This window comes from Wyeomyia smithii, chromosome 1 (assembly GCF_029784165.1).
Source record: "Wyeomyia smithii strain HCP4-BCI-WySm-NY-G18 chromosome 1, ASM2978416v1, whole genome shotgun sequence".
NCBI classification, from domain to species: Eukaryota; Metazoa; Arthropoda; class Insecta; order Diptera; family Culicidae; genus Wyeomyia; species Wyeomyia smithii.
Window position 1 is genome coordinate 104197124 of NC_073694.1, and position 26637 is coordinate 104223760.

Genomic DNA, 26637 nt, shown 5'->3' on the forward strand with positions numbered 1-26637 from the left:
GAACGATCGGCCTGGTTGTTTCTTAGTGCCCTTTGTGTGACGTCACTGTTTCATCTACTGCGTGAGTCGTTTTTCCTAGCAACTCTGTTTTCCCCCTACTTGACAATCTCGTTCCCTACTACGTTGTTACAGGTTCTCCGGTGTGTGTTTGTGGGTGGGGTATTGTACTCACGGGTTTTTTCTTCAGAGTGGTGTTCTAACCACCCCAGCGGTGGTTTGCGACGGCCGTCGAGTGATGCTGGTGCGGCCAGGTAGGCAGAAACTGAGTGCTGGCTGCCGAATAGTTGCTCGGCGTTGGCGCCGATGCGGTTTCGAGCGACGCTGCTAGGAGGGCGATGGCTGACCCTGCTGACGGACCGACGACAGGCGGAGACAAACGGCGTCGTCCGTTCGAGGATCGGGACCTTCGGAAGGCTTCCTTCAGTTTAGATGAGTCGGGGGGATCTCATTGGCGTTGGGAATTTTTTCCCCAGATAGACACGCTCGCGGTGTGTTACAACCACTGTAATGGCAAGTGGTGCTCGCGATGCCGAGATGCTGCACGATGACCAACGCTCTCCAAATGCACCTATAGAGGTACGCAACCTCGAGGCGATAGGCACACTTAGGGGATCACCCAGGTCCACCGATCCGATAGCTTGCCGGCGGTAGTGCGGCCGAGCCAATTTTCAATGCCGGGATGTCTGCGGCTGCAATTAGAATGGATGCGATCCAGAACTGGATTCCCAACAGCGGGAAGCCACCACGTGGCTCCTATCGAACCGAAAATACCCCATTGACACACCAAGTACTTCAAATAAAAAAAACTGCATTACCTGCTTTGTCAGATATCTTTGTTCTTATTTCACGACTCACTTCTTATTTTTTTCTATACCCTAGCTACAATTGAATCAATTTAAATATAAATTCTCGACAGCAAAACGGACAAACTCACTCGTTAAAATTTTACTATTGTCACTCGACTCACGACTTTAATAAATTAACTATTTTCACCTGATAACAAACTCTGGAAAAATAAAATTTAAAATTACAATCCGAAATTTTCTACTTCAACTCAATTTTTACTTAATTATCACGATTGATAATTCCCGTTTGTTTGCTACAAATGAACTTCGATTCGGTTTTTTAATATGATCTTTCTAACTCGGCGGTATAAATGGGAAAGAACAACGCTTTCTCCTCTTAGGCTGTCCAAGCCTACACGGAGACAAAATGGCTATTGAATTGCATAAGAATAACTTATGATTCTACGCCACAAGTATCTCCTATAAATATCATAAGTTTTACGGATGACTCAGAGGGAAAAATTGCGATTCGGTAATAACGATTTTCATAACTTACACTTATGAAATTGATCAACATGAGTTATGCTTGCTATACGTTAATGAATGTATGAATCACATAAAACTGTTAATCTTATATAAAGCATATTACTGATTCATAAATCGACCAATAATGTTCGGTTTGAAATAAAATTTTCAATTATTATTATCTTTATAATAATTTATAATTACATTAACACAAGATGGTGATCGAATTTAATGAAAGTTGCCCTTGGAGTGGTAATACGGTGTATTCATTTTTGCAACATCTAGCATTTAGCCTGTATTAGAATTCCTGTTAGACAGCTTGCCGTCTTGGTTTTGCTACATGCTTCCTGAAAACTTAAGAACGAAATTTGTCACCTACAACTCAAAGCAATGGAAAATTATGACAAACACTTACGATTTTCTTCCAATTCGTACCATCCGTTTTGTTGATGCGGTCTTGGTCTGCCATTTTGAATCATAAGTTTCACAAGAAAAGATTATGAAATTTTCACAATAATTGCATATATGAAAATCATAAGTCATGTCTATGGAATCCGTATGTCATTGCTAGGAAATTCATACTTCAGCGGATGTAATACATAAATGATTTATGAAATCAACGATGTGCACGTTTATAATTCGAAACTTATGAAATTATTAAGCGTATTTGCGTCAGTGTAGAATTCTTCTTTTTCTTCCTTTTTATATTACTGTTATTCTTAGTTCTAAAATTTCTAACTCTAGGTTCCGATTTCTTGATAATAATCTTCCTATCATCAATTTTCTTCAATCACTCACTCCCCCTAAATGACCTCATCGATAATAGTTTCGCCCATAACTCCCTACTCATACTTTTAGTATGCTAATTCGAGCACTGTATCGTGGGTTGCCTGACCACAGGCGACCTACTTTCCACTACTATTTTTTTAGACGGATGTTCGTCATGAAACGCTCTCAAACTCGTTTCAATCGTTTTTGAGAGGCATCCAATGAATGGCCAACTACCAATCAATATGGGTTCTTGAAACCTGGATTATACCCAGTGGCCAGAATCCGACCTAAAACCCAATTTTCAATCCAGATGACCACTTCTGGTTGTCTGATAATCATAAAATCATAAAATCCATCGTAAAATTGCCGAACTGCCTAATCTGGGTATTTCTATGGCAAAGATGGCGACAGTTTCCGATCAACAACCTAAAGTGACAAATATCATCCAATACGATTTGGGGAAGCGGTATGATACCCTGAGGCCAGAAATCATCTTTAGACGCGATTTTAAATTTCTAGACAGTAGCTTCCGGATTCTACCAGTCTAAAAGAGACAAACATTACGCAATGTGAGTCTTTCAGTACCCGGGATGATGCTCAGAGACCAGGAATCAACTTTATACTTCATTTTGAAATCCGAATTTGCGACTCCTGTTTTATTTAAATAAGTCGTGTAATCTTTGAAAGAAGAGATTTTCAATATTTTTGCAATTTAACACATAATAGATAAAATAAAAGTCCGATTACACTGGTGTTGCCCCGAAGGTCAAGCTAAGAAAAAATGAAAAATTATAGCTTTTCCTGTGAATTCTTTTCTTTCTAGGGCAACTATTATGAGCTTTAGAGCAGCATTTTTTCGATTTTGTCAACCTGTGTTATTATCAAATTAAATGGATACCAATAAAGCAACTAAACCTTTAATTTAAAACTAAGATTGTTGAAATCAGTGATGCCATCTTTGGCAAAACGAGTGAATTTTATAAAGTTTTCTGAACACGTTTCTTTTCATAACTTTCGAACTACATGTTCAATCATCATGAAATTCGTTATTTAGGGGTTTTAAAGACAGCCCGTTCATTTGATACCTATTTTGTTCAAATCGGTTGTGTAGTTTCTGAGATAATGGAGTTTCATAACTTTTACATTTTGATACATAACAAAGTTACAGTCCCATTATAATAAAATTCAATAGGGTTTTATCAGGCAACTAGACCTTTCTATTGCAACTTGTTTTGTGAAAATCGGTCAATCCATCTCTGAGAAAAGTGGGTGAGTTCAAACAGTCTTTGAAACATGTTTCTTGTCATAGCCTGATTTCACATTATCATACATAACGGACAAAGTTAAAGTCCAATAACAATAAAATTCAATAGGGTCCTATGGGGCAACAAGACCTTCCATATGACACTAATTTTAAGAAAATCGGTCCAGCCATCGCTGAGAAAAGTAAGTGAGTTTAAACAGTGTTTGAAACACGTTTCTTTGCATAACTTTTGAACTACATGTCCAACATCATTATAAAATTATTTCACAAATGGTTTAAAAAACAAGCCCGTTCTTTTGATACCAATTTTGTTCAAATCGGTTTTGTAGTTTCTAAGATAATGAAGTTTTGTGATTTTCACATTTTGACCAACAGATATGAAATAACTTGTCCTAATGGCTTCTAATAAAACAGTCTTCGGAACAATGACAAAAATTTCGATCGTAAGACTCTATAAGATAAATGAAAATCAAAAACTAGTGACACTCTGTTGAAAGCACGCTGGATACCCAAGATGGCACTATTTGAGCTGTAGTTGGTTCGACGAAAGGGTAAACGAAAGGGTGCAAGGCTGGAGTCCTTCGTAGGGTTCTAGTAGGAGCGTTCAGGTTGATTTGACGGAGGATGATAGGGCAGTAGATCCGTGATGTCAGGATATCAGAAATTAGCATAGCACGAGCTGTTTCTCGGCGTAATTGAAGAGGATCGATCTGGAGGAGCTGGCACCGGTCCTCGTATCTGGTGTCACGCATGGGCTGCTGCCAGGGAAGCATTCGAAGAGCGTATCGTACAAACCGCCGTTGAATGGCTTCGATTCGATGGATGGCATTGTTGTAGTGAGGGATCCAAACTGTAGAACAGTACTCCAGTGAAGACCGCTCAAGCGAACAGTAGAGTGTAACTAAGCAATGAATACTTTTGAAATCACGTGTCATTCGGAAAATGAGGCCCAGTTGTCTGGAGGCTTTCGCTACGATGTACGATATGTGCTGTTTGAAGATGAGTTTTTCGTCCAGAAGTACGCCGAGATCTTTAATGAATTCGACCCTCTTAATAGGGGAGCCGTTTAGAGTATAGTCGACATGTATTGCTCGGTGTTTCCTGGAGAAAGTTATCATAGAGCACTTAGTTGGGTTTAGTACCATGCGATTCAGCTCGCACCAATGGGCGAATATATTAAGTTGTTGCTGAAGAAAAGCGGCGTCGGCAGCATTTTTGATTTTATTGAATAATTTCATATCATCAGCAAATGCAAGACGAGGACATTTAACGGAGTAGTGCACGTCGTTGAAGTACAGCAAAAACACTAATGGGCCAAGATGACTACCTTGTGCAATCCCGGAAGTAGCGGAAAATGATTCAGAAATTTCACTGTCAATTTTTACACTCAGAGTACGCCCTACTAGATATGACTCAAGCCAGCACAGCAAAATGCCGCTGAAGCCATAACCGTCGAGTTTAGCGATAGCAATGCGATGGTTTATTTTGTCGAAAGCGGCAGAAAGGTCCGTATAGATTGTGTCCGTTTGAGATCGTTCAATAAAGCTGTCGATTACGAAACTTGTTAGGCAGAGTAAATTCGTTGTACAGGAGCGTTTCGGAAGAAACCCATGTTGTTCGTCGGCAATAATATTCTGGCATTGCGAGTAGATAGGTTGCAGTACGATTAACTCGAAAAGTTTCGATGTAGCACACAGGGCAGATATTATAAAATTGGTACGGAAGGCAACCCTGATTGCTTCCGCTGCAAGTTAACGAAATTCCAGAACTTTTTAGGATCCGTCTTCAGTTTACTCTCCATGTGCCGTCTATAGTTAGAGTAGCAACGTCGCCGTAATCTTTTATATTCGTAATTTATCTGACGATAGTGCTCGCGTAAACAAAGCGTACCACTTGCTGAAAATTTTCTCAATGCGGCGTTTTTCTTAGTTTTCAGACGACGTAGCGCAGGTGTTTGCCAGGGAACATTTCTCCGGTTACGTACTTTGGGAACGAAACGTTCCATCAGTCCGTAGCAGACAGAAGAAAAATCGCTGACGGCCAAATCGATGTCGGTAGGATTCAAAATATCAATCACATTTACGTTCAGTAGTGCGCTCAATAAACCGTCATAGTTAGCGCGGCGAAAATTGAATCGGATCGAGTTAGATGTAGTCGGGTAATCGGTTCTAGATCGTTTGTCGAGAGACAGGACAAGAGCCGGGTGGTGAGGTACAATTTTAACAAGAGGGTCGGGGACGTATGCCATCACAGGGGCCGTGTCGCATGTACTGACGAAGCAAAGGTCGAGGCAACGTCCGTTTTCGTTGGGATTACTATTGATTTGCTGAAAGCCCGCGGCGTCGAAACCGTCAAGAAGATTCAGTGCACAATCATGAAAAGTGGACTGAGACGGGTCGGGGTAGTAATAGCCGTCGCGAGAGGGGCGCCAGAACAGACTGGGCAGGTTGAAATCTCCAACTATTATGATTTCGTCGCACGGTTTAGCCTTAGCGGTTATCGAATAAACTGACTGCAGATGAGCATCGATCAGTTGCTTATCGCGGGTGCGGTCCGGTGGATAATAAACAACGCAGATGAATAATTTTCTATCGGCCATCTGGACAGACACCCAAATCTGTTCGAGTGTATTCCATGAGGGATCACTAATAAGCTTTCAGGCGGCGGCGAACAGCGATAAGTACTCCTCCACCGATCTTTTTCACGCTGTTGAGTGAGCTCCTGTCGCAGCGGAAACCCTCGTACTCGTCCCCAAACAAATAAGAAAACAAGGTACGATCGTCCAGCCAAGTTTCTGTTAGTGTTATGAAGTCGTAACATCCTTCTGAAAATGCGAGCACATAGTCGTCGATGATAGAATTCATGCCGCAGGAATTTTGGTAGTAAAGTTGAACCAATGAATCCGGGTTGCGACAGCTTGGCGTCCTGGAACATGTAAGTGGCGGGACTGGTGGTGCGGGTGCAATGTTGAATGAACTAGAACACGATTCGGAATGTTGGCATTCGTTGTCAGAGATATAAAAAGGCGGTGGATACTTAACTTGTGCGAGAGTCAGTTGACTCTCGCTGTCCAATAAAAAGGCATTAGGAAAGCCCTTAATTTGTGGTTCACAAAAATGTAATTTTAAGGTCATAATTACTAGTGTTCGTACGTATATTTGTGTTTTATTGTTCACGTAGTTCTACGTTTTGTTTATTTATTGTTAACGCTGCTGGCCGCTAGTGGCGTTGGCTGTTTGCGATGTTTGTCACTGCTATACTGGGCGTGCGTGTGGGGAATATGGTAAATATCGAGATTCGGGGAACTAAGACAGCACACTTGTTATTTCAGGTAGCCAACCAGGCGCAAAATGAATGTGGGTAAATTTGTTGGTAAAAAGGATACCGGTAACGAAAATGTACTTTCAAAGGAAAGCAATCCAAATTCGACGAAATGTTTTTTCAGAACCAGTAGCAGAGCCGAATTTACGATTGTGGGAGCCCCAGAATAAACTTTATTCATCTTAAAAAACTTAACAAAAGTTTGTCAGAAATTTCCAGAACATCATTTTATGTGTCTTCGCTGAAAAATTATCAATTATATAACCAACACTCAATTCGCAAATTCACAACGCCAAATTTGACAGCCTTGATTTTTTCATACGCAACCTATTTTTAATTAGTTTTATCTTTGCAAAAAGACGGCTCCCCCAGTTGCGTTCGAAACCATTAGACTCAAATAAATACGCAATGCAATTTTAGTTTAGCATGCATTTCGCAAGTTTGCTATTACAATTCAAATTCATCAAATGTAATTCAAAGGAAATATTCAGTAGACCCTGAAACTACGTATAGAAAGCAAGTTTGATTATTGGGGGTCAGACTTTCAAAATCCATTATTAATTAAGACAAGTATATTTTTTCTTGATTTGTGGTGGCCTCAAAATGTGGGACCCCCCTTAAATCCGGCCCTACTTTAGCAGTTCTGTAAAGTCTGCACACGGACTCTGAAAATCTGCATTTTGCAAAGCACATCTGGTATCCCTGATTCGGACAAGTGAGCAACAGCAATGCATTAAAAAAAACTTGTGGGTTATTTTCTTTCTCTGCTTTACCTTTCATGCGCGCTGGTTCGATTCAAATGGTGTGTTAGTATGTGTCATTCAAAGAGAATCCGAGGTGAACTCTTATGGAGGTAGTTGTGATATTGGCGCTCGTTAAAAAATAACACTGAAGGAAAGTTTCAGTTTGAAATGGTCTGTTCAAATTTTCTTGCTGAAAATCGAAATTTGAATCTCATTTTTGATAGAGAAAAACACTTTTTCTCGATTTGTGGGGGCCCCATAAAGTCCCGGCCCTCCCCTTAAATCCGGCTCTGAGTATAGCAGTGACATACATCGCAAACAGCCAACGCCACTAGCGGCCAGCAGCGTCAACAACAAATAAACAAAACGTAGAACTACGTGAACAATAAAACACAAATATACGTACAAACACTAGTAATTATGACCTTAAAATTACATTTTCGTGAACCACAATTTAAGAGCTTTCGATTGATGTATTAATCATCGTTGTCCGATACATTTGAAGCAAAATCATGTTTCAAGAAGGCTTGACTCAGTTTTTCAAAAATTTCTCGGAAACCACTTAACCACAAATTGGATTTCGAACTCACAAATTAACCACTAAATATTGGTGATAAAAAATTTAGAAAAAAATATTATGCCAATGTCGGTACCGAAAATAACAGTGGCACGCGTACAGTCTGGACACAGTGCATAAAGTCTTCTGTGCCCCAAGGGGTAGTCAGCGCCCGGCGTCGCGGGGATTTGCTCAGGCTGCTGGTGGTCTATTGTCTATCAGCACCGATATCGAAAGCAGTATTGTTTGTTCGAGCGAGAAAAAAATACGGACTTTTTTTCGAATGCTTTCTTTCGCAACGCTAGCAGAGAAGCGAATGGAGAGCAGACATTTCTTGCATGATGGATCTTCATAACGCAGAGCATCTTTTGGCAAAAGATTAGTTCTTAATGACTTCACAAACCCACCGGACGATAAAAGGTAAAACCTGACGATAATGGAGCCGATACTTTTTATGGCATATAGAGTAGGGAACATATTCTAAGCAGCTTTGGGAACCGCCTGTGTATTGAGACGGAATACTCGAAATGTGTTGGGCGAAATTCAAACAGTAGTATATCAATCTGTTCTCTATTTTTTTCTCTTTCAGAACATGTTTTCAGATTGTAAAACTAAGTTTGCAAACTTTAACAATAATCAATTGAAGTTACCAATCGAGGGACATTATTCCAATCACCCCGAACCTATATTTAGCAGTTTTCATATGTCTTGCAGGCGTTTTATTTCAGCACCCGAAGTGGCTCCTGAATGGCTGCAACATAGGTCGATTTGTTCCAATTGGTAATTATTCACAGATTGCTTTGTGATTAACGGTATTTCAGGGGGTGATAAAATCCCTCAGTCGATAGCATAAATTGCAATTCATAACGGTATTTCTTATATTCGTAAGACAGCTAGACATCCAAATTCAGGAGTTTGAGGCCTGTTTTCTTTGACTGATTAAAATAGGCGCTACTGCTTAAGCCGTCCCTACCCTATTTTGAAAAAAAGAAAGAAGTGGGATGGTTCATTACGTGCTGTAATAGGACGATGCATCGGTCCACATGGCGAATATCGTCCAGGTATGGTGTCGGGAGAATTAGAGTGATTTTCTCGGTAAAATTTTATGACCTTCCAGGTTCCCGGACCTTGATTCCTTGATTCTTTTTGAATAGTATAACATAAGACTGACTTGATTCTTTTTGTCTAGTATAACATAAGACCGAGTAATAAAAATATTACATATACTCACTTTGACTGCGCAGCGAATTGCACGCTAGCATAGATGGCAGCTTCGATTTCAACGATATCATGACTATCTAAAGCATTCCGAATTGAATGATGAACTTGTTGTTTCTCCGGAATTACGCATGCGACCGAGCCAAGTGTCCTGAAGCAAACAAAAATATATATTTATTGATTTATTTATTTATTTCATCAAATGTATACATATATGTAAATATGTACTGGTTACATTAATAAACATAAAACAAATTAGCCCAGTGCCGCCTTCAACGGTCTTCAGTTAAACCTCTGAAAAGCTTCAATCAATAATGTTTATAAAGGTTCATAGTGATTTTTGCGAAGTCCGTCAGAAGATTAACTTGGGCACTAAAAGGTTATTTTGTGTCCTCAGCCTCAAGGACTTGATATACTGTTTCGGTTTATACCGGGACATCATAAAGTCAATGGCTTCGCAGTGTCGATTATAAGAATTCATCATACACAGTGCGTCTTGAACTGTCAGACGTGTTTTCGGTTGGTTGTGAACTGGTCTTTGACTGCCTATAGCTTCAAAGTTTGTGTTTTGTCAGTGCGTCTTTTAAAGACTACCTGAAAGTTATCTATTTCATCAAACATATGTACTGGTTACATTAATAAACATAAAACAAATAAGCCCAGTGCCGCCTTTAACGGTCTTAAGTTAAACCTCTGAAAAGCTTCAATCAATAATATTTATAAAGTTTCATAGTGATTTTTGCGAAGTCCGTCTGAAGATTAACTTGGGCACTAAAGGGTTATTTTGTGTCCTCAGCCTCAAGGACTTGAAATACTGTTTCAGTTTATACCGGGACATCATAAAAACAATGGCTTCGCAGTGTGGATTATAAGAATTCATCATACACAGTGCGTCTTGAAGTGTCAGACGTGTTTTCGGTTGTGTGAACTGGTCTTTGATTGCCTATAGCTTCAAAGTTTGTGTTTTGTCAGTGCGTCTTCTAAAGACTACCTGAAAGATATCTCACATCAGTCTTTATCAAGACTACCAACTCTGGAATTTAACATTTGTTTTTAACTTTTTTCTGCTGCTCCAAGCATAACTGCTCCAAGCATAACTGTAAATTATTTTAAAAAGAAGAAAGTTCCACCTATTGTGGTAACTATATCTTCTGAATTTAAATTTCCAAAGGGGAACTTTCAACGTTTGCTTATGACGTTAAAGTTACCTATCAAAATGGCCGTAGAGGCGATTGCCGCTTATTAGCCGACTCTATAAAGGGTCGTGATCGTCTTGTTCAGTATATAACTGCCAAGATGTACAATTTTTTTACCTACGATACCAAGAACGCCAAGCCGTTCAAGGTTGTCTTAAAAGGTCTCACCAACGATCAAACCGTTGCACAGTGGAGAATTGCTGGCCATCAGCCAAAAAAATTTTTTTTCGTTAGCTGTTTCATAATATTTTTCCTTTATTGATATAGCATTCAAGGGTCCAAATCCAAAATTTGGGCGCAATATCATGAAATATGAATTTTTTATGACTTTACAAAACTTGGCGAACTGACGTTTTTGACTTTTTTTTTGATAAAAAGTACATTACTTTGAAACGCTATGTAGCTTCAATGATAGCTTGGATTTTTTTGACGTCAAAAAAAAAAATGAAATGAAATTATGAAATTTTAATTATGTCAAACTTTATCACTTTCTGCAAATTTAAAACAATATCAAAAACATTCAGCCTTTTTCAATTTATGATCATGAAATGCGCTAAACTGATTGAAGTGTCAAATACTAGCAGAAAATTCATACCATCAAACTCCGGCTAACAATAGCCCGTTTGAAGATTGCTTTTGCTTCGCACTCGTTTGCATATAAAAAGCATATATAAATATAAAGCACACATTTTGCTTTATGAGAAAAAAAAAACTGTCGTCGCCCTCCGCATCTTTTCGTATTCATTTAGAACGTTGTGTCATTCCAGTGTCTTGGTTTGCAAATTCATAAATTCGTTGAATTTCTCATGGAGCCTTCAACTTTAGCGGAACCACCTAATTCAATGTCTAGTAAGTTGTCAATTCATGGTGTTATACATGTATTTAAATGTCCTCTTTCAACCATAGGAACCGGATTAGGAAGATAACATATATATGAAATAATTAATCATCGAAAATCACTAGAAGAAATGAAAATTGCAGCGAAAGACATTTTTCCTGCTGATAAGTATAATAAACTTCAAATTTTCTGGAAACAATTCAACACAAGATTTAGCGGAAGATGATGATGATGATGATGATTTTTTCAATTTGTAATTAGTTCGTATTACTTATGTTGTTTTAGTTTATTTAAAAAAAATATATATATATTTAGGCAAAAGTTAGTTTAGTTCGAGGGGTCGTCCATGAATTACTTATTTTTTTCTTCAATTGGGAGGACGCCCGGTGGCACTACTTGTGGCCAAATCATATATTTCTATAAAAAAGGAAAAAAGTGCAAAAAAATATTAAAAGTTGGATTTCGTGTTCTATGGACGGCCCCAAACAAAAAATGGATGCCAAATTCGTGTTCAGCGCCCCAAAATTATGCAAATACTAAGTTTTTGTCGCATTTATCAACTTTTTTTGCTTGACCAGCCTTTGTATGGAGTCGCCCTACTGTGCGTTGATGAGATCAAAATTACTTGGCATAGCCCATACCCAAGTAATTCTTATGAAACAAAAATCACGAGGTGAAAACAGTTAGAGAACTGGAGTTTCCCTTGTGAACTAATTAATTCATTCTAACCGAAGTTAACAACTTGAAATTTTTGAAAAACCTAAATTAATCCACCTAGCGGTAAGACCCAGCCTTTCTCATTCGAACTTATTTTTTTATTTGTTAAAATAGATTTGCACCAATACTTGAAAAATACACCGTAATAATTTCATTAGGACAACTATACCGAACATTTAAAATATAACATTCACACACATATGAACATATATTAACACAGAACATGAAAATAACATTAAATTCTTTCAAATATATGATGCGATATTGTTTTTAATTTGAATGATCTAATCAGTTTAAATAAAATTCTTTAACGCAGTTGATATTGCTGATCGTTTCTGAGGGGTTCCAATGAATGGACATATACCAATCAATATTAGTTCTTGAAACCTGGATTATACCCAGTGGCCGAAATCCGACCTCAAACCCCATTTTTAATTCAGATGACCACTTCTGGTTGCCTGATAATCATAAAATCATAAAATTGCCGAACTACCTAATCTGGGTATTCGATGGCAAAGATGGCGACAGTTTCCGCTCAACAGCCTAAAGTGACAAATATCATCCAATACGATTTGGGGTAGCGGTATGATACCAGGAGGCCAGAAATCATCTTCAGACGCCATTTTAAATTACTAGACAGTAGCTTCCGGTTTCTGGAAACCTAAAAAGGACAAACATTACCCAATGCAAGTTTTTCAGTACCCGAGATGATGCTCAGAAGCCAGGAATCAACTCCATACTTCATTTTGAAATCCAAATTCGCGTCTTCCGGTTTCTGGAGAACATCCTCCAATTACAATCCAATATAGGTCCACTGGCTTCGGTATCTTCAACAATAATTTTACCGCCTCCTACAAGCTCGATAATCCTGCTTCTGTTTACGTCGCAGAATTGGCTACAATTAAGTACACCCTAGGGATTATCGAAAAAATGCCCACGGACCATTATTTCATCTTTACGGACAGTCTCAGTTCCATTGAGGCTCTCCGATCGATGAAAGATGTTAAGCACTCTCCGTATTTCCTGGGGAAAATACGGGAACATCTGAGTGCTTTATCCGAAAAATCGTATCAGATTACCTTAGCGTGGGTCCCTTCTCACTGCTCGATACCGGGCAATGAGAAAGCGGACTCTTTGGCTAAGGTGGGCGCAACAAACGGTCCCTTATATACATGTCCCTTATATACGTTTTCCTGTAATCGACATCGATGAGCACTCTTTGGAACACAGCCCGAAGAATGCGGAATCGCGTAACGGTCAACGAAAGCGAGGAGTCTTCAAGTCGGTGGATATTTGATTTTGCCAGGATGTCCGGACTCTGTTCCTGCGCAAAACTTTGTTCGCGATACGTCTCCGGGTCACGACGCGATATATTCACCATTTACGATGGCAGAATTTTCAGTTGCCCTCCTGTCCTGTAACAATAACGCGCCTGGGTTAGATAGAATCAAATTCAACTTGTTGAAGAATCTACCCGGCAATGCCAAGAGGCGCTTGTTGAACTTGTTCAATAAGTTCCTGGAGCAAAACATTGTACCGCAGGATTGGAGGCAAGTGAAGGTGATCGCCATCCAAAAACCAGGGAAACCAGCTTCTGATCACAACTCTTATAGGCCGATTGCAATGCTATCCTGTATCCGTAAATTGATGGAAAAAATGATACTCCGTCGTTTAGACCACTGGGTCGAATCAAATGGTCTACTATCAGATACTCAATTTGGCTTCCGCCGTGCCAAAGGGACGAATGATTGTCTTGCGTTGCTTTCAACAGATATTCAGCTGGCGTATGCTCGCAAAGAACAAATGGCGTCTGCGTTCTTGGACATTAAGGGGGCTTTTGATTCCGTTTCTATTGACATTCTTTCGGGCAAATTTCACCGACAAGGATTTTCTCCAATTTTGAACACTTTTTTGCACAATTTGCTGTCCGAAAAGCACATGCATTTTACGCACGGCGATTTGGCAACTTTTCGCATTAGCTACATGTGTCTTCCCCAGGGCTCATGTTTAAGCCCCCTTCTTTACAACTTTTATGTTAATGACATCGACGAATGTCTGGCAAATTCATGCACGATAAGACAACTTGCAGACGACAGTGTAATCTCTGTTACAGGAGCCAAAGCTGCCGATTTGCAAGGACCATTGCAAGATACCTTGGACAATTTGTCTGCTTGGGCTTTACAGCTAGGTATCGAATTCTCTCCGGAGAAGACTGAGATATTAGTTTTTTCTAGGAAGCATGAACCTGCTCAGCTTCAAACACAATTAATGGGTAAAACGATTTCTCAGGTTTTGGTACACAAATATCTTGGTGTCTGGTTCGACTCTAAAGGCACCTGGGGTTGTCACGTTAGGTATCTGATGAAAAAATGTCAACAAAGAGTGAATTTTCTTCGTACAATAACCGGACAATGGTGGGGAGCCCACCCAGGAGACCTTATAAGGCTTTACCAAACAACGATATTGTCTGTCATTGAGTACGGGTGTTTCTGCTTCCGCTCCGCAGCAAACACACATTTGATCAAACTGGAGCGAATACAATATCGTTGTTTGCGTATCGCCATGGGTTGCATGCAGTCGACCCATACGATGAGTTTGGAGGTCTTAGCTGGAGTACTACCATTGAAAAACCGCTTCTGGAGCCTGTCTTCTCGCATTCTTATCAAATGTGAGGTCTTGAACCGTCCTGTGATTGAAAATTTTGAAAGGTTAATCGAACTTAATTCTCAAACCCGTTTTATGACATTGTATTTCAAGCACATGTCCCATAATATTAACCCTTCTTCGAATATTCCAAATCGTGTCGACTTATCAAATACTTCTGTTTCTACTGTGTTTTTCGATACATCCATGATAGAAGAAAGTCGTGGAATCCCGGATCATTTACGCGTGCAGCAGATCCCCAAAATTTTTTCCAATAAATATCGAAACATCAACTGCGACAATATGTTCTACACTGACGGATCACTTCTTGATGGGTCCACTGGCTTCGGTATTTTCAATAACAATTTAACCGTCTCCCATAAACTCGATAATCCTGCTTCTGTTTACGTCGCAGAATTAGCTGCAATTCAGTACACCCTAGGGATTATCGAAAAAATGCCCAAGGACCATTATTTCATCTTTACGGACAGTCTCAGTTCCATTGAGGCTCTCCGATCGATGAAAGATGTTAAGCACTCTCCGTATTTCCTGGGGAAAATACGGGAACATCTGAGTGCTTTATCCGAAAAATCGTATCAGATTACCTTAGCGTGGGTCCCTTCTAACTGCTCGATACCGGGCAATGAGAAAGCGGACTCTTTGGCTAAGGTGGGCGCAACAAACGGTGGAATTTATGAAAGACCAATTGCCTTTAATGGATTTTTCTCATTTGTACGTCAGAATACGATCATCAGTTGGCAAAATGCTTGGACCAGAGGGGAACTGGGAAGGTGGTTGCATTCCATAATCCTCAAGGTGTCAACGAACCCGTGGTTCAAGGGGTTGGATGTACGTCGGGATTTCATTTGCGTGATGTCCCGGCTTATGTCCAATCACTATAGATTTGACGCGCATCTCCGTCGTGTTGGGCTCGGGGAAAGTGGTATCTGTGCCTGTGGTGAAGGTTATCACGACATAGAGCACGTTGTTTGGTCATGCCCTGTACACCGTGACGCCAGGTCTAAATTAATAGCTTCCCTGCAGGCCGAAGGTAGGCAGTCGGCTGTTCCTGTTCGTGATGTCTTGGCGAGCCGTGACCTATCCGTGAGCTATATACGTTTTCCTGAAATCCATCCACGCCCCAGTTTAGTCCTACCCCCTTCCGCCTGCATCCAGCCTAACGACAAGAACACGTTAAGACCCCGGATCCGGAAACAGCAATCAGTCCCGCACGATACTCTCAAGGCCCGAGGGAGACAACCCAATATGCCAGTCCGTAATATCTTGGCCCAGCAGCGGAACGTGTGCTTACCTATGGCAATAAAAACCATCATACAGTAAACCAGTGCTTTTAATGCAAAATATTATAGCTTTAAGTTACATTTAGTTTCAGCTCGTAGTCGGCAGCGAGGATAAAAAATTTGCTTTTAGTTATTAAGATACTTTAGAAAGTAAGCTACCAGATATAATTGGCGCCGTTAAACATTAAATTGTATTTGTGCCGTGTCAAATAAATTATAGATGAACAAAAAAAACAAAGTCATCAGATTAATCATAGTAATCTGGTTATGGTAGGCATGCTGTTGTAGCGTCGTTGTCGAGGCATCGTTGTTGAGTTAACAGGTGAATGATTCACATACAATGTGAAATTCGTTTTCGCTGCCTACTACACATTTTACAGCGGTAGAAAAAAGTGTAGTTTTGATGTAGCACGGAAGCCAAAAACGAATAAATTTAGTGCAAAAGAGCTATAGCGTGGCAGCACTACTGCAAAAACAAACTCGAAATGCATGTGAATACTATACTCCCAACGTGGCTTCGATTCAGTTTAACGAAAAGATAAAACAAGAATAACACTACAAATGCGATGATTTGATTTTCCATCGCTCGGATCTTATCAATCTGTTCAATTTTCTCTAAAATGCACACTGACTTAGATCATATTTGCTCATGCTGCAATGATTATGTTAGCCGGTAAAATGAACGTGTAGTTTTTGCTCCTCAAAAAACATTGATTTTTGTTTATATTTCATTAAATAAGCACTATAGCAATCCCTTCAAATCTCTGGATTCACATTTAGTTGTTAAATGTTGAATTGAAAACAATAATGTTGCAAAGTTTCAATTGCACAGTGCTGAAGCGACAGGTCTGCTTCAAAAAACAGATGAAGTGTTAATGTCACTAAAGCAAAAATTTCGAAGTTTCGTGTATCTCGTTATTACCTATGTACCAACTTACCATTTCATTTCCGTATGTATGTACCTTCGCGCCTCGCAGTTAAACATGCGTGTTGCATTTTAAAACGACCAATCAATTGTAATGTTTTCGAAACAGTTGTTAGATACAGGGAATAGAAAAATCTATGTCGACATTTAAACCGGCTGTTTAACATTCCCCACGGATTTTTTTCAGCTGACAGATTCTAAGGCTGAACTCTTAAAAAAATGTTCTCGAAAATCGCACAAAATTATGAAAACGGTAAGCGAACGTGCGATTTTGGCCGCCAAAAATAAAGATGTAGATAAGTTGAACATCATAATTCAAGGTAAATTAACGGCCAACTACTTTCCTAAAAATCGGTGGATTCTGTCTCTAACCAAGACGACGTTGTGAGTTATCCTACCGAACTTTTGAATTCACTAGAATTACCCAGCCTATCTCCTTACAATTTGCGGTTGAAGATTGGATCGGTCGCTGGTGATCGCTCTGCAGGCGCCAACACGCCTTTGGTCTTCACCAATTCGACTCTGCAGGCGTTGCCCCACGGATTCGTATTGGCACTCGCGCAAAGCCTATCGAAGCAGGCCCTCTTGCTCACCTTTATCGCACTTTTAAGCGCCGATCTTGCAGATTCGAATGCTACACGGCGCTCTACTCTCTGTGCATCGATACGTGCACGTTGCAACATCCGTCTTGCACGGAGGCACGCGCTACGGAGGTCCGCTATCGCGTCGGGACACCAGTATACCGGTGACTTACCATTCCTAGGTTGGCGGGTCCTAGGCATGGTGGCGTCGCACGCCCGCGATAATGTGGCAACTAATTGGTCAGCACTCGGGCGGAGCCAACTACTCCCCTCGCGCTCCCTTCTCATTGCTTCTGCAAATACCTCGGCATCGAAATGCGATGTCTTCCACCCGCGGACGGTCGGAGTATTGGCTCTACCCGTCGCCTGCCGCCTCACGTTATGGACTACGTATAGCAGACCGACTGGTGGTTACTATAGGTGTAGCCATCGTCTACCCTCCAGTTCACGATCAGTCCTGGGCTCTGCACCATTTCTGCCGAATGTACACTTGGTTCCAACGTGGGCCAGATCTAGGTTGAGCTTTGCCAAAGCTTCCAACAAGATCTGACCCCTCCGGTTCGTTCGGCGGCTTCCCCACTCAACAGCCCAAGCGTTGAAGTCGCCCGCCACTACTAAGAGTGTTAGTCCCGTCAGCTCCATAGATAACAAGTCTACCATCTGGGTGAACCTTTCGATAGCCCAACGCGGCGGAGCATAACAACTGCAGTAGAACACTCCGTCCACCTTGGCAACCACGTATCCTTCATTTGAGGTTGACACAACCTCCTGAACCGGGAACTTGCTGGTCGTGCATATGGCCACCGTACTGGACTTATCTGCAACCCAATTACCGTTTCCGGGAGGAATGCAGTAGGGGTCCGATACGATTGCGATGTCCGACCGCGACTCAGACGCTGCTTGCAGCTGCTGTGCCGCATAGCAATGGTTTAGGTTCGATTGTGTCACCCTCACGCCCGTGGTTTTGTGGCCGCCTTACCGGCTGGGCACCGTGGGCCTCCCATAAAGTGTTTGGCGTCCCGTTTTCCAGTACATACCAAGCACTTGGGAGGCTCCCCGCAGTCTAGCTTTATGGCCAGCACCAGCACAACGCCTCCATAACTGGCTCCTATCGGGCCCCTTGCAGGTCCAGGACTTGTGTCCTCCCTAAAAAAAACCTGAAGCATTGCATCGGCCGTTGCAAGCCGGAAAGTGGCCACCTGGGTCCCCGCTGGATCCTTACGGAGGCGACTTACCTCAGTGGCCACTTCCACTCCGCACTTCTCCTTGAGGGCCTGTGCAATATCGCACCCCTCGGTGATTTCATCCAGGTTTTTTCCCGGTCACCTCTGTTGCTTTATCCTCTGCAGCCACCGCTCTTGCCTTCAGCTCGGCGTGCTCCTTCTTCGCAGCATCGACGGAGGACCGAAGCATGTAGAGCGCCTGCTTCAGGTACTTCGTCGTGTTGGTGCGACTTTTCGCGAACTCGATTAAGGCATCGAGCTGCTCCGACAGCGCTACTACCTTCGGTAGCGTGTCTCGCTGTCTTCCGACCGCCTTTATCAACAGTGGACCAGCCACTGTGATGTCTTGCGTCGATCCGGTAGGCGTACTGCCTTTGCCTTCGCAGGCGTCCTTTACTGCATCCCTCGCCGCCTTTCTCGGCGGAGACCTCTGGATGCCTCCTCGAGCATACGGGTTTTTCAACCCATCTGCGCCCATTTATTTATTTTCACTTGAATTCATTTTTTTTGTTAAATGGGTCCCCCTTCCAGCCGCTATCCTTATCCATACTGGAGTGGTCGCCTATCTGGTCCCATGGTAATCTATGCCGAAGCAGTGAGGCCATGGCTAGGGGCGGCTGCCATAGCGCCTTATGAGCAACCATGACACCCCCGACCGGCGCAAGTCAGGAAAGGACATCTGATCCCACTTCTGCCCTGTTCCCACCGGGCAATGAGTTTGGAACGTACTGGAAGGCCTGCCAGGTTTTACGGGACGGAGACCCCTGCACCGGTTGTTGTCTCGCCGTTTCAAGCCGTTGTCACACGACCTTACCAAGGGAGCCCAGAATCGGGGTACGAAAACGAAATCCGACTCTTATCATATGGCGTTGCGACCAGTTACCGTAATTGGGAACTTACTGGCATCAATCCCAATGGGCGAATTAGTGCATTTGGGTGGTGGAAGCGGCACTTTTCGCTCCGTCACACAGTGGCAGGTCTCTATACAAAAGTCGGAAAAAACCTAAAAGTCTTTTATATGATTGGAAATTACATATTATTACAATTTTGGAGTGGTGAGCTCATTTCTGATGTCAGAAAATGTCGAAAATATCAATTTATGCACCTAAAGTGCCATTAGACCTTTCTCATGATTTGGTTTCTGTTTTTGCTTCAATCTTGCTTAAAATTTTGATAGGAAAACTGCTCTTATATTCATCTCAACACCTACATTCATCTCATTGCTCTTAATTGTTCAATTTACTGTAAAATTTAACTTTTTTTAAGTAAAAGTAGTTTTATTTTACCTCTTAATTAAGTCGAGTAGTCGGAACTTAAAAGCGATGAGAAGAGCGAAATGAAAGCGACGGGAAAAATATAGGTGCTCAGATGAATATTAGGGTGGTTCCCACACTTGTTCTTCATCGAAAAACTTTAGAATCGCATTTTTTTGTTTGGTTCTTAGGGTACTAATTTCTGAATGAGGGTGGTGCACGAATCATCATAATTCAATTTAGCTTATTTTGAAAATTTCTTAGCTTTTAGGCCGTTTGACCAACTCAAGATCTTTCTGCGACAAGTTAGAGGTCTTTTAAGGAAAATTATGAGATAGTATCGTAGTTAATTTCAACGTCATTGAAAATATAAAATACGATATGTTTTTTTCTCATCAATTCAACTTATTCTCTATTTATACATCTTGCAGTACTGAAAGCGGTTTACAAGTTTATATAAAAATACTTGAAACTTGTGGAAGATACTTCATGTATACTTCCCAGTCAATCATGTTGTTTAAATATACGAAATTGAATATTTTACAACTGGCCACCATACGTCTCTATAGTTTTATTTTCAAAATATCTCCCTATGAGCAACGATGTGCAAAACGGGACCCAAAAATCTGAAAAGTACAATAAATTTCCCATTGAATGTTGGTTATCCGATCGTTCCGAACTGTTTCACAAGATTGTACGGTAGGAATGAAATTAGAGATACATGATTTTTTAGCTTCCCTGCAATATGTTTTACCTGGATTGACATATTGGTTATATTTTTGGAAAGTCTTGAAAATTATACAAAAAGTACACAAATTTCCTTTCATAATTAAACTTGTTGAATCAAAATCGGATCGAAACTGAGGAAGTTTCAGGTGTTTGAAGTTGAACTAAAAATTGTGATTCCAAATATGAAAATCATCGAAATTGCCTGATATAGCAACATTCAAAGTGCGATTAAAAATTGATATCTCAACCGATTGTCATGAAACTTTGGGAAAAGGTCATTTACACTTTGAGAATCTTCGGAAAAATGCAAAACATCAAAAATATTGACATGAAAAATCGAGGTTTTTTTCCGGCTTCCGACCACTGTGCGTCATAGCTCGGCGGCCCAATGCCTGAGTCTCACCACAACCTAGACTAGCTCTCGCTGATGGTCCGGGACTGCTTGCTTGCAGTGAGCACTTCCGTGGCCTACGGTAATCGCCAAATATTGACCCGTGGTGGCATACAGCTCTGTTTCCTGTCAGAATGGTCGCTTTTATGGCATTTGCCATTAGCTTTTTTACCACAAGCCTGGTGCCATTGCACAGTCGAGATTGATTGATATTCCGCAACATTATAATTACCGATCCAATCTTCAACCGCAAATTGTAAGGAGATAGGCTGGGTAATTCTAGTGAATTCAAAAGTTCGGTAGGATAACTCACAACGTCGTCTTGGTTAGAGACAGAATCCACCGATTTTTAGGAAAGTAGTTGGCCGTTAATTTACCTTGAATTATGATGTTCAACTTATCTACATCTTTATTTTTGGCCGCCAAAAATAAAGATGTAGATAAGTTGAACATCATAATTCAAGGTAAATTAACGGCCAACTACTTTCCTAAAAATCGGTGGATTCTGTCTCTAACCAAGACGACGTTGTGAGTTATCCTACCGAACTTTTGAATTCACTAGAATTACCCAGCCTATCTCCTTACAATTTGCGGTTGAAGATTGGATCGGTAATTATAATGTTGCGGAATATCAATCAATCTCGACTGTGCAATGGCACCAGGCTTGTGGTAAAAAAGCTAATGGCAAATGCCATAAAAGCGACCATTCTGACAGGAAACAGAGCTGTATGCCACCACGGGTCAATATTTGGCGATTACCGTAGGCCACGGAAGTGCTCACTGCAAGCAAGCAGTCCCGGACCATCAGCGAGAGCTAGTCTAGGTTGTGGTGAGACTCAGGCATTGGGCCGCCGAGCTATGACGCACAGTGGTCGGAAGCCGGAAAAAAACCTCGATTTTTCATGTCAATATTTTTGATGTTTTGCATTTTTCCGAAGATTCTCAAAGTGTAAATGACCTTTTCCCAAAGTTTCATGACAATCGGTTGAGATATCAATTTTTAATCGCACTTTGAATGTTGCTATATCAGGCAATTTCGATGATTTTCATATTTGGAATCACAATTTTTAGTTCAACTTCAAACACCTGAAACTTCCTCAGTTTCGATCCGATTTTGATTCAACAAGTTTCATTATGAAAGGAAATTTGTGTACTTTTTGTATAATTTTCAAGACTTTCCAAAAATATAACCAATATGTCAATCCAGGTAAAACATATTGCAGGGAAGCTAAAAAATCATGTATCTCTAATTTCATTCCTACCGTACAATCTTGTGAAACAGTTCGGAACGATCGGATAACCAACATTCAATGGGAAATTTATTGTACTTTTCAGATTTTTGGGTCCCGTTTTGCACATCGTTGCTCATAGGGAGATATTTTGAAAATAAAACTATAGAGACGTATGGTGGCCAGTTGTAAAATATTCAATTTCGTATATTTAAACAACATGATTGACTGGGAAGTATACATGAAGTATCTTCCACAAGTTTCAAGTATTTTTATATAAACTTGTAAACCGCTTTCAGTACTGCAAGATGTATAAATAGAGAATAAGTTGAATTGATGAGAAAAAAACATATCGTATTTTATATTTTCAATGACGTTGAAATTAACTACGATACTATCTCATAATTTTCCTTAAAAGACCTCTAACTTGTCGCAGAAAGATCTTGAGTTGGTCAAACGGCCTAAAAGCTAAGAAATTTTCAAAATAAGCTAAATTGAATTATGATGATTCGTGCACCACCCTCATTCAGAAATTAGTACCCTAAGAACCAAACAAAAAAATGCGATTCTAAAGTTTTTCGATGAAGAACAAGTGTGGGAACCACCCTAATATTCATCTGAGCACCTATATTTTTCCCGTCGCTTTCATTTCGCTCTTCTCATCGCTTTTAAGTTCCGACTACTCGACTTAATTAAGAGGTAAAATAAAACTACTTTTACTTAAAAAAAGTTAAATTTTACAGTAAATTGAACAATTAAGAGCAATGAGATGAATGTAGGTGTTGAGATGAATATAAGAGCAGTTTTCCTATCAAAATTTTAAGCAAGATTGAAGCAAAAACAGAAACCAAATCATGAGAAAGGTCTAATGGCACTTTAGGTGCATAAATTGATATTTTCGACATTTTCTGACATCAGAAATGAGCTCACCACTCCAAAATTGTAATAATATGTAATTTCCAATCATATAAAAGACTTTTAGGTTTTTTCCGACTTTTGTATAGAGACCTGCCACTGTGTGACGGAGCGAAAAGTGCCGCTTCCACCACCCAAATGCACTAATTCGCCCATTGGGATTGATGCCAGTAAGTTCCCAATTACGGTAACTGGTCGCAACGCCATATGATAAGAGTCGGATTTCGTTTTCGTACCCCGATTCTGGGCTCCCTTGGTAAGGTCGTGTGACAACGGCTTGAAACGGCGAGACAACAACCGGTGCAGGGGTCTCCGTCCCGTAAAACCTGGCAGGCCTTCCAGTACGTTCCAAACTCATTGCCCGGTGGGAACAGGGCAGAAGTGGGATCAGATGTCCTTTCCTGACTTGCGCCGGTCGGGGGTGTCATGGTTGCTCATAAGGCGCTATGGCAGCCGCCCCTAGCCATGGCCTCACTGCTTCGGCATAGATTACCATGGGACCAGATAGGCGACCACTCCAGTATGGATAAGGATAGCGGCTGGAAGGGGGACCCATTTAACAAAAAAAATGAATTCAAGTGAAAATAAATAAATGGGCGCAGATGGGTTGAAAAACCCGTATGCTCGAGGAGGCATCCAGAGGTCTCCGCCGAGAAAGGCGGCGAGGGATGCAGTAAAGGACGCCTGCGAAGGCAAAGGCAGTACGCCTACCGGATCGACGCAAGACATCACAGTGGCTGGTCCACTGTTGATAAAGGCGGTCGGAAGACAGCGAGACACGCTACCGAAGGTAGTAGCGCTGTCGGAGCAGCTCGATGCCTTAATCGAGTTCGCGAAAAGTCGCACCAACACGACGAAGTACCTGAAGCAGGCGCTCTACATGCTTCGGTCCTCCGTCGATGCTGCGAAGAAGGAGCACGCCGAGCTGAAGGCAAGAGCGGTGGCTGCAGAGGATAAAGCAACAGAGGTGACCGGGAAAAAACCTGGATGAAATCACCGAGGGGTGCGATATTGCACAGGCCCTCAAGGAGAAGTGCGGAGTGGAAGTGGCCACTGAGGTAAGTCGCCTCCGTAAGGATCCAGCGGGGACCCAGGTGGCCACTTTCCGGCTTGCAACGGCCGATGCAATGCTTCAGGTGTTTCTAGGGAGGACAAAAGTCCTGGACCTGCAAGGGGCCCGATAGGAGCCAGTTATGGAGGCGTTGTGCTGGTGCTGGCCATAAAGCTAGACTGCGGGGAGCCTCCCAAGTGCTTGGTATGTACTGGAAAACGGGACGCCAAACACTTTATGGGAGGCCCACGGTGCCCAGCCGGTAAGGCGGCCACAAAACCACGGGCGTGAGGGTGACACAATCGAACCTAAACCATTGCTATGCGGCACAGCAGCTGCAAGCAGCGTCTGAGTCGCGGTCGGACATCGCAATCGTATCGGACCCCTACTGCATTCCTCCCGGAAACGGTAATTGGGTTGCAGATAAGTCCAGTACGGTGGCCATATGCACGACCAGCAAGTTCCCGGTTCAGGAGGTTGTGTCAACCTCAAATGAAGGATACGTGGTTGCCAAGGTGGACGGAGTGTTCTACTGCAGTTGTTATGCTCCGCCGCGTTGGGCTATCGAAAGGTTCACCCAGATGGTAGACTTGTTATCTATGGAGCTGACGGGACTAACACTCTTAGTAGTGGCGGGCGACTTCAACGCTTGGGCTGTTGAGTGGGGAAGCCGCCGAACGAACCGGAGGGGTCAGATCTTGTTGGAAGCTTTGGCAAAGCTCAACCTAGATCTGGCCCACGTTGGAACCAAGTGTACATTCGGCAGAAATGGTGCAGAGCCCAGGACTGATCGTGAACTGGAGGGTAGACGATGGCTACACCTATAGTAACCACCAGTCGGTCTGCTATACGTAGTCCATAACGTGAGGCGGCAGGCGACGGGTAGAGCCAATACTCCGACCGTCCGCGGGTGGAAGACATCGCATTTCGATGCCGAGGTATTTGCAGAAGCAATGAGAAGGGAGCGCGAGGGGAGTAGTTGGCTCCGCCCGAGTGCTGACCAATTAGTTGCCACATTATCGCGGGCGTGCGACGCCACCATGCCTAGGACCCGCCAACCTAGGAATGGTAAGTCACCGGTATACTGGTGTCCCGACGCGATAGCGGACCTCCGTAGCGCGTGCCTCCGTGCAAGACGGATGTTGCAACGTGCACGTATCGATGCACAGAGAGTAGAGCGCCGTGTAGCATTCGAATCTGCAAGATCGGCGCTTAAAAGTGCGATAAAGGTGAGCAAGAGGGCCTGCTTCGATAGGCTTTGCGCGAGTGCCAATACGAATCCGTGGGGCAACGCCTGCAGAGTCGAATTGGTGAAGACCAAAGGCGTGTTGGCGCCTGCAGAGCGATCACCAGCGATGCTGGAGCGTATCATCGAGGGACTCTTTCCACGCCACGAGCCGAATTCTTGGCCTCCGGTTGCTGAGTCTCACGTCCGACGTTCCAGTATCTCAGACACAGACCAGGGATGGTCGGCCAACCTGCCGGGCATCCAATCCGTGAGAGACGGCAGCCGTGCCGAGGTTGTGGAGGAGGTAAGGGTTACGAATGAGGAACTCATCGTGGTCGCCAACTCCCTAAAGGTGAGCAAGGCACCGGGACCGGATGGAATCCCGAACTTGGCCATCAGGACGGCCATGAAAGTGGCCCCCGATCTATTTCGAGCAGTCATGCAGAAGTGCCTGGATGACTGCCTCTTTCCGGACAGGTGGAAGCGACAGAGATTGGTGCTGTTGCCGAAGGCTGGGAAACCGCCAGGGGACCCATCGGCATACAGACCTATCTGTCTACTGGACACTACGGGCAAGGTGCTTGATAGGATTATCCTCAACAGACTGGTGAAGTACACAGAGGGTGTAAACGGTCTGGCAAGTAACCAGTTCGGCTTCCGGAAAGGTAGATCCACGCTGGGTGCTATTCTCTCTGTCACCAAGACGGCAGAGGTAGCACTTCAGCGTAAGAGTTGGGGCATTCGCTATTGCGCAATCGTCACGCTTGACGTGAAGAATGCATTCAATAGCGCCAGTTGGGACTCCATAGCGCTCGCGCTTAGGAGCATCCACGTACCGGTGTCGTTGTACAAGATTTTGGAAAATTATTTCCAGAATCGGGTACTAGTTTACAACACGGAGGACGGTCAGAAGTGCGTCCCAATCACCGCAGGGGTACCGCAAAGCTCCATCCTGGGCCCGGTGTTGTGGAATGTCATGTATAACGTTACGTTGACGTATGACGTTGTTGAAACTAAAGTTCCCTGTAGGGGTTGTGATCGTCAGTTTCGCAGACATCACGCTAGAGGTCTACGGCGAGTCGATCGAAGAGGTCGGGTTGACGGCCGCGCACTGTATACGCAAGGTCGAAGACTGGATGCACTCTAGGAAACTGGAGTTAGCGCACCATAAAACGGAGGTTTCGGTTGTGAGCAACCGCAAATTAGAGCAACAGGCGGTGGTCAGAGTCGGTGA

General features: G+C 42.5%; 1 protein-coding gene across 7 annotated transcripts in view; it reads right to left on the minus strand.

Annotated features, from left to right (window-relative positions):
- The window catches only part of LOC129718434 (integrator complex subunit 7-like), a 1119499-nt gene that overhangs the window by 933249 nt on the left and 159613 nt on the right, over positions 1 to 26637 (minus strand). For 6 of the 7 annotated variants that reach the window (XR_008726891.1, XR_008726890.1, XR_008726892.1 and 3 more), the window contains exon 2: positions 9197 to 9334. The exons of the other annotated variant lie outside the window; for it this stretch is intronic. Coding sequence is in view for 3 of the 6 variants with exons in the window: in XM_055669221.1 (XP_055525196.1) it covers positions 9197 to 9334 (138 nt within the window). In the remaining 3 variants the exon portion in view is untranslated. The remainder of the gene's footprint in view (positions 1 to 9196; positions 9335 to 26637) is intronic. 7 annotated transcript variants of the gene reach the window in all.